The 15549-nt window shown below is 37.4% G+C and overlaps 1 protein-coding gene across 2 annotated transcripts; it reads right to left on the bottom strand.

Moving 5' to 3' along the window:
• Positions 1 to 255: 255 nt before the first annotated feature.
• Positions 256 to 14060, bottom strand: LOC127862245 (uncharacterized). 2 transcript variants are annotated; one of them, XM_052401289.1, is made up of 6 exons: positions 13400 to 14060; positions 11899 to 11989; positions 9612 to 9713; positions 8762 to 8981; positions 6476 to 6691; positions 256 to 1593 (listed from the first exon to the last, which is right to left on the bottom strand). In XM_052401289.1, exons 1-5 carry the CDS (start codon positions 13565 to 13567, stop codon positions 6634 to 6636), a joined length of 639 nt encoding a protein of 212 aa, XP_052257249.1. In that variant the 5' UTR covers positions 13568 to 14060; the 3' UTR covers positions 256 to 1593; positions 6476 to 6633. The 2 variants fall into 2 exon arrangements, with proteins under 2 accessions (XP_052257249.1, XP_052257248.1); XM_052401288.1 differs by lacking the exon at positions 256 to 1593 and adding an exon at positions 3956 to 6174.
• Positions 14061 to 15549: the final 1489 nt, after the last annotated feature.

Here is a 15549-nt window from a genome sequence, read left to right as displayed (position 1 = left end):
TGTTAAGTAAAAATCGCGCGATTCCATTATTTTCTGATATGAAAAATCGGCCCGGCTCAGCGGGCTTATATAATTTATATTTGCCCGCTAGATATGAATAACGGCCTTGTCGCGACGTCATTTTGTTACTATTTATAGTAACGATATGTGATATTTTATATTTTTCACGTGCGGGCATATCACAACAAGCAACATCAATTGTTTTTCAAGTTCATATTAATGTTTAACAAAATATGGAAACAACATTAGCATTATATATAAAATCAACACGATGGAAACAACAAAACGTCAATTACATGAAACCCGTAACAATTACTTCATGCAAAAGGTTGCAAAATATTCAAATAATATGTAATCTCACAAGAATGCGATGATCTTTGAACAAAGTCCAAAGTGTTTCGGAGATATGGTACGTTATCTAAAAAGCTTTTTTTCCAGTGACGTTTAGTTAATGTTGGACATGAATGAATATAATGTTTACATAAAGTATATGTAAAACACACAGCAATAACAACAATGAAATATTCCCGAGTTAGAAACAAACAGACAAACAAAAAATATGTATGACCATTTATCTAAAAAAATGACGCTTTCTAATGTGATAACTGAAATAACGGTAAATAACTACCATACGAAGATTGCCTTTTTTCATTTTTTGTTGGAAAATTAATGTTCATATATTTTATATATGTATATGTTAAGGCAGACAAAAAATATTGCTTGTGCACATGCAAAACGCCTACCAATACCTTATATAATTCGATAATAATTTGCTGCCTGATTGATATTGACAATCACGCGTTATAAAGATTTGTATGTTTTGCAGCTATCAAAACCATGCCAGAAAAACAGTTTCGATAATGCTTGTTTTTAATTCACTTGTTAAGCCTTTTTCGAAATTCTGATCGCAAACTTCAAAATTGTATGTTTTAAAATGAGATCCAGAATTTACGTTTGAAGCATCTGTTCATTCAAAATATTCAACCGAATATTTCTTCAATCGTTAGTTCCTTCTCCTGATGACACCTGAGATAACGACAGGATCCCGGCATCTGAACTTCTGGTTTATCCTCTGCCGTTCTATGCTCATTTCGTTTGCTGCGGTCGTATTCCTTCAACGATGTCACGGGCCTCTTTTTTAACTCTGTTATCGATTTTGCTCGGCGTGCTTCATGTCCTTTCATGTGAACAACAGCCGACACCATGCATAGTTTTACGCCGTGTGATTGACCCGCATTTTCTACGACCGGAAGCGCCTTATCGGATATATTTATTTCATGTCCGCGGTCTCGTTCGCGCTCTCGATCTCGCGTAGTTTCACCAAACGGAAATGACGTCACTCTGGGATTGACTGTTTGAACTTTACTGGCGAGTTCGACAGTTTCGCCGAGACCTACCGGCTTTGGCGTACTGGGTTCCTCCTCAATTACTGTCAAGACATTTGATTGTAGATCAGTCAGCATACGGTCTATCTGCATTCGTTTGTTTTCACGCCGGGTTCCTACGCTTGATCGTTTAGTCTTTATCCATTCCTTGGTGACGTCCATTTCGGAGCTTAATTTAGTCTGGTTGGTGAGCAGGGCCGTTGAAATCCTGAAATAAAGAAGTTTCTTTTTCAAATAAATGACAAACAAATGCCCCTTACCCCAACTCCTTCACCACCTTACATAATCTGTAACAATGAACAGGAATAAATAACAAATAAATATAAAATGTAGAAAAACATATTATGCGAAGTAGAATAATGATGATGGCAGAGGATTAAGTAGTAGAAGTTCTAGTAATTGTGGTACTATTTGTGCAAGTAATAGTGGAAGAAGCAGTAGTGGTGGTGGTGGTTGTGGTGGTTGTGGTGGTTGTGGTGGTGGTTGTGGTGGTGGTGGTGGTAGTTGTGGTGGTAGTGGTGGTGGTGGTAGTAATAGTAGTAGTAGTAGTAGTAGTAGTAGTAGAAGTAGTAGTAGTAGTAGTAGTAGTAGTAGTAGTAGTAGTAGTAGTAGTAGTAGTAGTGGTGGTGGTGGTGGTTGTGGAGGTGGTGGTGGTGATGGTGGTGGTGGTGGTGGTGGTGGTGGTGGAGGTGGTGGTGGTGGTGGTAGTGGTGGTTGTGGTGGTGGTAGAAGTAGTAGTAGTAGTAATAGTAGTAGAAGTAGTAGTAGAAGTAGTAGTAGTAGTCTGTTAAAATAAAACAAGAAAAAGATACTTACTTTCCGACCGCTATTTAAAAGAACAAGTTGTTTACTGATCGTGAAGATCACGGCGATTAAGAAGCATTTTCTGATGTTAAGCCTCTTAATATGATCCTACCATTATACGCACAGGTCAAGCATAATAATAGAATTCATTATTACACGAAAACTCAGCCAATATCAATTTGTATTTAATTTTGTATTGGTGCAACCTAACCCATTGGTGCTGTCAATCGTGATACATTGACTATCTCCGGAATCCTCCGTAAAACAGTTTCAGCAATAAATCGTCTGCTGATCCAGAATGAAATAACCATGCCTCGCTCGTTGTCGTGGTGATAGTTGTGGTGGTGGTGGTCTTAGTAGTGGTGATAGTGGTGGTGGTTGTGGTAGTTGAAATAGTGGCTGTGTTCGTGGAGGTATTGGTAGTGTTGGTGACAGTCGTTGTGGTAATTCTGATAGTGGTTGTGGTGGTGGTAAGGGTAGTGGTGGGAATGGTGAAAGCGGTGGAGGGTATTGTTGATAGTTTCGGTGGGGGTAGTAGTGGTTGTGACAACTGTGATATCGGTGGTGGTAGTAACTGTGGTAATAACGCTGCTACAGTGTATCAGTGATATTGTTAGAAGTTGTTGTATCGGTGATAGTGTTAGAAGTTGTTGTATCGGTGATATTGTTAGAAGTTGTTGTATCGGTGATATTGTAAGAAGTTGTTGTATCGGTCGTATTGTTAGAAGTTGTTGTATCGGTGATATTGTTAGAAGTTGTTGTATCGGTGATATTGTTAGATGTTGTTGTGTCGGTGGTGTTGGATGTGGCATTGGTGGTAATTCATCTATTATAGTTACTTTAATGCATAGATCTGTGGATCATAAATGAAAACAATATGAATGGTACAAATACAATTGATTTAATCAAACGTTATATGCAACTCGCGCCTTTTCTAATATCGATATTGACAATTGAATCGTACACGCTGATCCAGTTTGTATTAGCGCAACTTTGCCACAGATCGATATAAAAAAATAATTCCGCCAACTAAACGAAATATCAGTTCACTGTCCGATAACATAATTTTAGCCAAGCCCACGTTTATTATTTTCATGTTGCTCTGCAATGATTTTTGTTTCTAAAGTCACGTCGACTTAACTCTTTTTTGTAGAAATGGCATTACGAATTAACAAAACAATATCTGGGTTTGAAGTTTAAATAGCGTTTATGCGTTTGCGAACAACTAAAGAGTTGTCACGAGAAAATAGACAAAAAAGTACCAATAATACAAATATGTTGAATATTACCTGAAAGAACCGTGAAGTTAATTGTTTTAAAAATAATCTCGTAATTTAGCCGCGAATAAAAGTTCTATTTCAACAATATATATGGGCCGTTGCTCTGTGCAAAGGGGGTTTGCTGCATGTGCGTAAAGTTTCGTCCCAGACTTGCCTGGCAGTCCGCAGAGGCTAATCAGGGACGACACTTTCCGCTTACATGATATTTTTCTTTTCAAGAGTTTCTTTTTAACAAAAATCCAGTTTAGGCGGAAAGTGTCGTCCCTGCTTAGCCTGTGCATTAAACCCCCTTTTCACAAAGCGCTGCTTATATCTAAAAGTTTACTATTTTTTAACAGAAACTCCATCGGTAGAGAAATTCTTGTTCTTGTCCATTTCAAGCCTCGCCAAGCCTCGCCTTTTCATACGCCATATCAGACTCGTCCGATTTCCAATGATAACGCATGTATAAAATCGAATAATAAAAGTCAAACGTCAAAACATGTAAAAGGTCTCGATTTCTTTATTTGATAACGATATAATCGCGCCCTTCACATAGTATGCTCAAAAAAGAATAGAGATCATTTATAAATACGTCTATTGAGAGAAAAGTCAAATACATAAACAAACATTAATGAAACAACAGTATTAGGCTGGCTTAAAGGAAAGTGTTCACCGATTTTGGAAGATATTGAAGTTCGTAATTAACTGCTTTATATTGATAAATGTAAACATCGGATCTAAAAAGCTCCAGTAAAAAAAACAAGAAAAAAATAAAGAAAAAAATAAGTAAAAATCAACTGGGTTCGAGCCACTGACCCCAGGATTAAAATTCCAACGCTTAGACCCTTCGGCCACCCGTGCTCATACAATAAGTGATGCATTTTATACTTTGTATAAGCAATCCTCGTAGTGTCAAAAAATATAACGACAACAACAGAACTCTCCAAATTATTCAATCGTTTCGCATTGCAACGTTTTATAATGCTTTATTCAGGTTTTAACTCGTCAAAAGATACATATTATGGATATTTTAGAGTATGGTAAATGTTTAGTATTACCGTACTGTTTCCTAAAAAATATCATAACTACAACGAAAATTTGCGAATCTGAAACAATTGTTGTTGTTTTTATTTTGTGAATTTACCAAAACGTGATAAGATCCCTTCAAAGTCGCAATATACAAGTTTAATAAATCTTTTTACGAGAGGAAAGCAGTACCAATTACTAAAATATGAAATATACAGGTACAATAGACGAAGCTGCTCTTACAATCACGTGAGGAACTTCAACTTTGACTGTCTTTCATAACGGCCTTGATTCTATTTAAGTCAAATTATGAAATGTTCAGTCCGGCAAGATTTATTTAATTATTTGAATAAATCTAAAATGCGTTTTATTCACAAATTTCCGCAGCCTGTCTTTCATGTTCAAAAGAAGAAAATCGCGAGTTAATACGTCAAATGTTGGCAGTACTCATTATTGTTTTCTTGTTTGTCCTTTTAATTCAACTGCGTAATCAATCTTTCAAATCGTCCACGTCCATAATCTGTGGTAAATTCCTTACCATAACCCAGCAGTACCGTTGAAAATTAAGTAACTGCAAGGATTAAAAGCCATTCCATCATTAACTCCGGTACCGGTTTCTATCTTGATTGTAAAACTCTTAAAAAAACTTGAGCACAGTTTAGTTAAATGACGATTTTCAAAATCAATATCATAGATTTAAAAAGTATTGAATGCCTAATGTTTTATTTAAGCGAATTAACAATCCTGACTGGGAAAACGTTTATAATATTGGTTCATTAACGGTTATTCATCATTCGAAATTGGTAAAATAATAAAGCGTATGTAAGGCTTTTCTAATTGTTCTGTTATAAATGCACTGCGAACTAGTATAGCTTTAATGTTCGTTAAGCCATTTATGCCTAGTGGACTCTCCCATCCTTAATTGGATCAATTTAATACCAAAATTAGGGATGTCTATTATATTTATTTCTATATTAATACTATTTCTTACAAATATTCCTTTAAGCAAACAGCGCAGAGCCTGATAAGACGCCGCATCATGCAGCGTCTCATTTGGGTTAACGCTGTTTGCAAAGGCCTTTTTTCTAGACGCTAGGCATAACTGGGTTAATGTTCGTTCATAAAAACGAACGCCTGCGTGGCACAATTATAGCGCATTATATTTTGCTGCCAGAGGTCCCGGGCTCGAAAACCATGTAATGCAATATTTTGTAATCCAGTTTGTTCTTGCACGTATGGTAAGTTAAGACAATTGAAAACATATTTGTAAGCAAATTTAATGACTTTTTTCAAAAATTCAATTATCTACGAGTAAGAGAGTACAAATAAGTCTTTCACAGCGGTTTGCTGTATTAAAGGTGTTTTTAGAGATATGTAATAATTCAGCAAGACTACAATGAGCTCTTTGTGCTTTTTGCGCGGAAAACAAATTGCAAAATTACAGTTTTCTAATGTTTAAACAGCATTATGATGCACAAACTTTAACACTTAACGATCCGGTTTGAATAAATACTTGATTGGCTTGAAATTGTTTTTTTTAAATATTCCGAAGCTTTTCGAAAAGTCATGGAATTGTCTCTAAAATAGTCTGAAGATACCATTCCGAAGATTCACGAAAAGTCACGGAGATCGCTGTTTACTGATCTCAATACTTCGGGTACATAGCACCTAGGTTCCCCACATCACGTTCGTGGTAGCTAAAATAGACAAACGTTACTATTAATAAACGTTTGTCAATTAGTTGATACTTAAAATAACATTTTTTTTATATAACGCAGACCAATTTTCAGTAAGACTACTAAACAAGGATTTTTATTTTGACGTTTGGTAAAAACTTGGTTGTTGTTGTTGTTTTTTGAGGGGGAGGGTACCATATGCGGGGCGTTTAGTATGCGCCTTCCATTTTCCGATGTGTTTGTGTTAAAATCGTAAATCGGTTTAGCCACAAAATACAGCAAAATGTATGCCCGATGCTTACAAAGAAAGAACAAAACATACTGAACGATAGGAAGATCGCATGAAGCGATTGTTCCTTTTTCGGTCGGTGGAGGTGGTTGAGGTGGTGGCGTTGATGTTGAGGGGGGCTTGCGGTAGACCGCCTGACGCTCATCGACTTCCCTGGCGGTGATCACTCGTGTCTGGCCTCTCCCTGGGTCTTAAAGCGGCCGGTCGGGCCGGATCGTCTTTACGGCGCGCGACTGGTAACAGGAACCGCTGAGCGAAAAAACACAAACGCCGGGTCATAATTTTCAAAATAATAAGAATACTGTTATTGTTATTTTATTTTAAAGGGACTTCATTCATGTCGGCAAAGTGTCGGCCCAGATTAGTCTATACACTCCGCATAGCCATATCAGGGACGACGTTTTCCGCTTTTATTTAATATGTTTGTGTTAAAAGAAAGTCTCTTCTTAATGAAAACCCAGTCTAGGCTTTAAGTGTCGTCCCTGATAAGCCTAGAAGCGGACTGCACATGCTAATCAGGGACGACACTCTACGCACATGCAATAATAACGGCTATCCCAACTTATAGCAAGTAGATTTATATAATAATCATTAAAATAGTGCAAATGGTTATTGATTATGACGATACAATTATAACGCAAACCAATTACATAGTGTGCCGACTAACAGACCACTCGAAGGAATGACTGCGATAAACTACGAGTATACCTCCTCTCAAATTTCGGTTATGGATATTATATGGTGTTCAATATCAGGAATGATGCTGAACGGAAAAGGGAAAATAATAACACTAAATAAAATAGCTTAACACTGAAGGAATTTGATCATGATTATTTAATTCAACTGATTTGTCCTAATACGATTAGTGAAAGCGTGTCTACGTTGCCAACTCGAGACAATTTAATTAAATCTTTTGATAAGCTCTTATTGCATCGAACGCAAACTGAGACACAATAGAGTCCCATTCCTGGGTATAGCCATAACTAGAGATGTGGAAAACGCATACTTGTATGCAAATATTTTAAAATACCTTTTGTTATAAGCAATATGATCTTTAAAAGTATGGTTTATTAAATTAATGTTCTGTCTTGTTACAAATTACGTGTTCAAGTCATCGAATCTGTTTATTTGGATTTATATCCTTATTTGACTATTTTATGTTTCAAAATTATATGTTGTTATACCTATTTACCTAGAAGAAAATAGTGTGTTTATTTAAGCATCAAGACGATGCACTGTTCTTTAAGTCTCAATTAAGCATCAAGACGATGCACTTTTCTTTAAGTCTCAATTAAGCATCAAGACGATGCACTGTTCTTTAAGTCTCAATTAAGCATCAAGACGATGCACTGTTCTTTAAGTCTCAGTTAAGCATCAAGACGATGCACTGTTCTTTAAGTCTAAATTAAGCATCAAGACGATGCACTGCTCTTTAAGTCTCAATTAAGCATCAAGATGATGCACTGTTCTTTAAGTCTCAATTAAGCATCAAGTCGATGCACTGTTCTTTAAGTCTTAATTAAGCATCAAGACGATGCACTGCTCTTTAAGTCTCAATTAAGCATCAAGACGATGCACTGTTCTTTAAGTCTCAATTAAGCATCAAGACGATGCACTGTTCTGTAAGTCTCAATTAATCATCAAGACGATGCACTGCTCTCTATCTCTCAATTAAGCATCAAGACGATGCACTGTTCTTTAAGTCTCAATTAAGCATCAAGACGATGCACTGTTCTTTAAGTCTCAATTAAGCATCAAGACGATGCACTGCTCTCTATCTCTCAATTAAGCATCAAGACGATGCACTGTTCTTTAAGTCTCAATTAAGCATCAAGACGATGCACTGTTTTTTAAGTCTCAATTAAGCATCAAGACGATGCACTGTTCTTTAAGTCTCAATTAAGCATCAAGACGATGCACTGTTCTTTAAGTCTCAAGTAAGCATCAAGACGATGCACTGTTCTTTAAGTCTCAATAAAATGTAGGTATGTCTATCTGTCTGTATCCGAGTTGGTATTTAACAGGGATAGCAATGTCGATACTGTTCAATGAGTTAATGAGAAAACTGGGCATAATGCATGTACGTAAAGTGTCGTCCCAGATTAGCCTGTGATGTCCGCACAGACTTATCAGGGACGACACTTTCCGCTTTTGTGACATTTTTCGTTGAAATGAAGTCTCTTGTTAGCAAAAATCCAATTTAGGCGGAAAATGTCGTCTCTGATAAGCCTGTTGGGACTACACAGGCTAATCTGGGACGACACTATACGTACATGCATTATGCCCAGTTTTCTCAGAACGGGACTCAAATAATGTTACCATCGGCCGCCTTGGATGCATCGCCGAATGACATACACGGCCAGCCCCGCCATGAGCGCCAGAAGGAGCAGCGCCGGAATCAGCCAGAACAGGAAGTGGTCTATGCCGCCGGAAGTTGCCGACGCCGACGATGCGCCGCTGGCGCTGTTGGGTTTTGATGGCGCTGGTGGGTCGCAGAAGAACATTGTGACAGGAGATTCGTCGTAGTGACCGGCGGAATCTGACACAGAAGAAGTATAGAAACTGAGCCTCGTTCTGGCAAAATAGGGCTTAATTCATGTGCGTAGTCTCGTCCTAGATTCTCATATGCAGTTCCAATAGTGTCGTCCCTGATTAGATTTTGCATAGACTAATATGAGTCGACACTTTACGCACATGCGTTAAGCCCTTTTTTCCAGAACGAGGCTTATGTATACAAGCTCATTCAAATAGTAAAATAACGAGCTATCGACGCGAACAAATAGGAGCGTGCGGGTCAGTGGATACAACGACGTTTGACGCCTAAGTTGTAGGCAAAATACTCTCAACTTTGATAGTTCGTTTGGATTGTAGTCCTCATCCAGTTATTAAATGATTTGTATATTAAGAGGGTCACGTGTTCAGAAAACTCTAACACACTAATAATAATTTATATGCATACATGATTATAATCAATGACCGGCACTGTGGGAAAAAAAGGATTAATTCATGTGCTTAAAATGTCGTTCCAGATTCACCTGGTCAGTACGCTAGGCTTGTAAGGAACGAAACTTTGAGTCTAGACTGGATTGACACGGATTAAGTCCCTTTTCTCCCAGAGCGAGGCTTTAAATGTAATACATTAACATGTGGCGTTATGATTGTTTCTTACCTGTAACTCTGAGGGTCGTTTCAAATTTAGTGCCTTTTGCATATGAGCTCAAATCCCCGTATGTCAGACCACCGGTCCCGGATGCGGAGTAGGGTCCACTTCCTGTGAACAAACAAGGAAACAAACAAAAATCTATTAACCACGTATAGGGGTCAAATTATACTAATTAGAATTACAATGTATAACAAATATGTGTGAACAATTAATGTTTCATTTGTGAATATTTGGATTTTACGAAGCTTAATGGCTCGTCAATACAAACTACGAACTAGTATTTATTGGTTTCTTAAACAATATGTGAAAAATAAATAGTTTAGTACATCGCAATTCTAATATGTGTGAGAAATATTTTTTTAAAGTAATTCTACAGAATTTAATAAAAATTAAATAGCTCGTAAATCTCAGATGTGAAAAAATATGACTTTAAAACTAAAAAGCTCGTACCGACAAAATAAAATAACTAAATCCCCCGTACCGAAAAACTAAAAAGCTCTTACCGACAAACTAAATAGCTCGTACCGAAAAACTAAATAACTAAAAAGCTCGTACCGACAAACTAAATAACTAACTAGCTCGTGCCGACAAACTAAATAACTTTATAACTCGTACCGACAAACTAAATAACTTTATAGCTCGTGCCGACAAACTAAATAACTTTATAGCTCGCACCGACAAACTAAATAACTAACTAGCTCGTACTGACAAACTAAATAACTAAATAGCTTTTACCGACAAATAAAATAACTTAAAAGCTCGTACCGACAAACTAAATAACTAAATAGCTCGTACCGACAAACTAAATAACTCGTACCGACAAACTTAATAACTCAATAGCTCGTACCGACAAACTAAATAACTAAAAAGCTCGTACCGACACACTAAACAACTAGCTAGCTCGTACCGACAAACTAAATAACTAACTAGCTCGTACCGACAAACTAAATAGCTCTTACCGACAAAGAAAATAACTAAATCACTCGTACTGACAAACTAAATAACTAAATAACTCGCACTGACAAACTTATAAACTCAATAGCTCGTACCGACAAAATAAATAACTAAATAGCTCGTACCTACAAACTAAATAACTAACTAGCTCGTACCGACAAACTAAATAACTAAATCACCCGTACCGACAAACTCATATTTCTTGGTTTTATGCGCGTCAAGGACGTCATTATCCCCACGCTTTTTGAAAAAAAGGTGGGGATATTGTGGTTATCTCCGCCGTCCGTCCGTCCGTCCGTCCGTCCGTCCGTCTGTCTGTCCGTCCGTCCTGGCCACTATCTCCTCCTACACTAAAAGCACTAGAACCTTGAAACTTACACACATGGTAGCTATGAGCATATGTGCGACCCTGCACTATTTGGAATTTTGATCTGACCCCTGGGTCAAAAGTTATAGCGGTTGGGGTGGGGCCGCGTCAGAAATTATCACTCATTTTTTTAGGTTATTTTACATTTACTTCTTTATTTCTACACCGATTTACTTCAAATTGATACTGGACCTCTCTTATGACAATACGGTCAATCTCAACCATGCATGGCCCCATTCCCAACCCTTGGGCGCCCCGCCCACATAGGCCACACCCACCAAAAATTTCCATTTACTATAATTTTTTCATTTCTAAACGGATTCACTTCAAATTGATACTGAACTTTTGTTATGACATTAGGGTCAATCTCAACTATGCATGGCCCCAATCCCAACCCTGGGGCGCCCGCCCACATAGGCCACACCCACCAAAAAATTCCATTTACTATAAAAAAATTTTAGGTTATTTTACATTAACTTCTTCATTTCTACACTGATTCACTTCAAATTGATACTGAACCTCTCTTATGACAAAACGGTCAAACTCAACTATGCATGGCCCCGTTGCCAACCCTGGGGCGCCACGCCCACATAGACCACACCCGCCCAAAATTGCCTTTTACTATAATTTCTTCATTAATACACTGATTCACTTCAAATTGATACTGAACCTCTCTTATGACAATACGGTCAATCTCAACTATGCATGGCCCCATTACCAACCCTGGGGCACCCCGCCCACATAGGCCACACCCTCCCAAAATTGCCTTTTACTATAACTTCTTTATTTTTACACCCATTCACTTCTAATTGATACTGAACTTCTCTTATGACAATACAGTCAATCTCAGCTATGCATGGCCCCATGATCAACCCTGGGGCGCCCTTGGGTCAAACATGCGGCGTGGGGATACGCGTCGGCCTCTGCCGCGCCATTTCTAGTTGTCGAATGTGGTCACCTGACCCAGCGTACCGGAAGTGGAACCCACAGTCGGGCAGTACACGTAGGAGGTCTGCGACAGGAAGGGTTTGTTGTCGTCATCTTCCTTGATCTTTATGTTAAACTAAAATTGAGAAAAAAGCTTAACCATAAAGTTTACTTGTTTGTAAGAAATCTAATTATAGCGTCGTTAAATAAACTGGCAATCTCCACGCAGAGTTGTCGTTCCTTATATATAATTTAGAGTACAGGATTTTATTTTTTTTGTTTAAGTATTATATTATGAAAAGTAAGATCATTTTTATATATTTTTTGAAAAATAATATATAAGTTTAGGTTCAAAATTTAAACAAAAATACCTAAATTAAAAAAATAACAACAGTAAAATAAGTGATTAGTAATGAAGGCAGGGATTTTTTCAAGCTATGCTGGTTCCAGTCAAGTCTCTGCGGGGCGCTTGATAAACTAAATGTTTGTCACAACAACCGTGATCCATTTCGTTAAATTTTACAATTTTATGTCATCAACCACGTCATCAAACCACTTATATTTTACGTAAGACGTCAGTCTCATTGTCACTAAAATGTAATGTTGACGCATTTTACAAATATATACAGGATCTGGCTCGAGTTGTCATATCATACCATATCTTATTACACGAATTCAGGAATTGTGTTAGTAAGCGAGCCTTTGGCGAGCTAACTAACTAATTTTCTGGACGAGTTTAATAAAATATGGTATGATATGACAACGAGTGTCATACCTTTTTATCACATGCTTTTAATGAGCAAATTAAATAAATATTGACGCAAACATAATGATGCATCCCAAATTTTGTTTTCTTTTCGTGACGTAATTTGACGTTGCAACGTCATTTCAGCAAAATAACATAATGCGATTGGTCAATAAACGAAAACTAAGCAAATGAAAACGCTTAAAAAGTATATATATCACATGTTAATACAAAATATATGTAATGGTTATATTACATGGGAAACAGGGTATATGGCATGTTATTTCCTTTATGACGTCATAATTTTTGCACACTTGCCTAGGCGTTCGACCCCAGCCTGCGGCATTGAAGTCATTACATTTAGTTTTTCAAATAATGTGTGACTTATTTCAGTCATATTAGTAATCTAATTCTTGGTCTTGCTCGAATTCACTGTACCAGGGTTCAATGCATCAGTGCATGATATTATCACAAACACCGGGGCCTTCTTCATTATTATTTGCAATTTCAAATTATAGGTAACGTCATCCCCTACGTTTAACCATTGTCATCAGTCTTTCATCGCCTACATTATCATATAAGGTCATAATATACGTAATTGCCTACGTCATCAAGTGTGTCATCGAATACGTCATTTAAAAGGTAATCGCTCTAGGCAACGTATACGTAATTATTTACATCAAATTTATCTGAATCCAATAAAGAAATAAGAAATACACTAGGCTCACATCCATGTGTATTGTAAAATTCAGAGAAAGGTATCAATATTATCATGACCTTCATCATCTAAGTCAAACTCACCATGGCGGTGCTCGTCAGTCCACGGCGGTCGGTGGCCGTGACTGTGCACACAACAGTCTCCTCACCCAGACGCTTGTTGGCCGCGTCCAGGTCCCACACCTTGGTCATGGTAATGCAGCCAGTGAGGGGATCCATGACGAAGACGCCACTGCCCCGAGGGCACGACATCTTGTACGTGTGGACGTCGCCCACATCTTCGTCCTCGATGTCGTTCTTAAAGTCCGGACAGCTAATCTGCTCTCGGGGCTACAAATTGAAGAGCTCAAGTAGTCTGGATTACCTGCCCCTCTGTATATAATTTGTTTAAAATAGAAGCTGGGAACCAGACTAGAGCTCAAGTTGTTTAGAACGTTAATGGTCAGTTATGCTAAATTGGTCGTTGTCAGCTCAGGTAGTTCTTGAAAGTACCCCGGGTACTTGAAAGTGTACGACAGTGAACCCCGAGTTCGGTTTATACGCATAAAGGCACCCGGCCATTCATCGCAATACTTTTTAGCAATTTTTCCGTACCCCGAGTACATTGTAGTATACTTAAAAGTACCCTGGGTACTTTTTAATAGTAAGTTAGCCTACAATGACCAATTGAAGGTTAGTTAAGCTAAGCCGTCTTAAACCTTAAAAAACATATTCATATTATTTCATTTTTAAACATGTGCTTAGTTTTAAAAAATGCAATTATCGACTCATTTTTATTTTTTTAATAATATGTGTTCGTTAAATGAATTTATCGATGTCTACATTAAATTTTATCAAGCTGTAAGCCTTAATCGGCACAGTAAAGTTTTGTTAACTATGGTTCTATTTCAGATTGTACGAATATAAAGTCAACTATTTTTAAAACCAAGTATTAGTAATTATCGGATTATCATAATTTAACGATCGATAAACAATTCTACATCGGGCCAATGCGAGGCTAAAGCCCCGTGGTTTTATTCATACAGATCCGAACACCAAATGAGCCGCGTTCTGAGAAAACTGGGCTTAATGCATGTGCGTTAAGTGTCGTCCCAGATTAGCCTGTACAGAATCTGGAACGTCACTTTCCGCTTGTATGACTTTTTTTCGTTTAAATGAAGTCTCTTCTTAGCAAAAATCCGATTGCGAACTGCACATGCTAATCTGGGAAGACACTTTACGCACATGCATTATGCCCAGTTTTCTCAGAACGCGACTCAAATCGTTCTTTACTGACCTATTCAAACAATTAACCGAAAACTTTTCATTTAAGAAAATACGCTTTAATTTATGTCTACAATGAGCGCCTTAAAAGCAACATACTATAAAGAGCTATAAAAAAACGTGAGTCATTCAACCATGACAAAATCAAACTTTGAAATCATGTTTGCATTAACGTTTTATCACACGCGACACATATGTATATTTGATTTCAATATTGCAATATGAAAATTTCACCTGAGAAAGATCCATATTTAGAACACGATATATTCACAGTTAACACATGTAAACATTACAAAATCACACGCGGCACTTCTACTCAGAAATAAATCACAAACGATGCATTACTGACAATAGTTAACCCACACGGAATTTTCAAATGAGACACGTGTACTGGACACACTCAGTAGTGGCACAATCACAACTCATACGTTCATACGGACTCGCATACATCACGTGACAATCCCAGATATGAAACAAGAGTAACAATTCATTTGGTTTGTGTTCAAAAGTAATGGAGTATATCTTCAGCAATTAAATAACATTTTAAATATGTCAACAATGAAAAGAATATATGCATGACACTTTTGTCCACAGTGATCCTAACATCCCTGAGTTATTTGCCCTTGAAGAAATCGCTCAATCCGATTTCCCTCCTCCCCCAACACACACCTCCCCTGCCCTTCCTTGTCCATTAATAGACTTTCCAACACTTAAACATTGTAGGAACATATAGGAATTAACATGCATTTTTGCAAATATTTAGATTGCATAATAATGGTCTACTAGATTTTTAACACGTTTGTTTACACTTTAGTTTAAAATGCAAACATTTCTAAAACTATTAACTTGCAAAGTATAAGCATACGATAACAGGTCAGTATTTATGACATTAAAACTATTCACCAGCTTCAGCAGCAAACAATGTACAACAAGCCAGAAACTCAACAATACATTCATACGCTGCGAGAAGC

The sequence above is a fragment of the Dreissena polymorpha genome, chromosome 16 (assembly GCF_020536995.1).
Source record: "Dreissena polymorpha isolate Duluth1 chromosome 16, UMN_Dpol_1.0, whole genome shotgun sequence".
Lineage (NCBI taxonomy): Eukaryota > Metazoa > Mollusca > Bivalvia > Myida > Dreissenidae > Dreissena > Dreissena polymorpha.
This window is presented reverse-complemented; position numbering and strand designations above follow the sequence as displayed.

Excerpts from the sequence above, each read along its gene's own strand:
- LOC127862245 (XM_052401289.1), bottom strand. The coding sequence starts at position 13,567 with ATGTCGTGCCCTCGGGGCAGTGGCGTCTTCGTCATGGATCCCCTCACT. Across the intron at positions 11,990-13,399 it reads GACTGACGAGCACCGCCATG|TTTAACATAAAGATCAAGGA; the intron begins GTGAGTTTGACT and ends TCTCAATTTTAG. Across the intron at positions 8,982-9,611 it reads AACGACCCTCAGAGTTACAG|ATTCCGCCGGTCACTACGAC; the intron begins GTAAGAAACAAT and ends CTTCTGTGTCAG.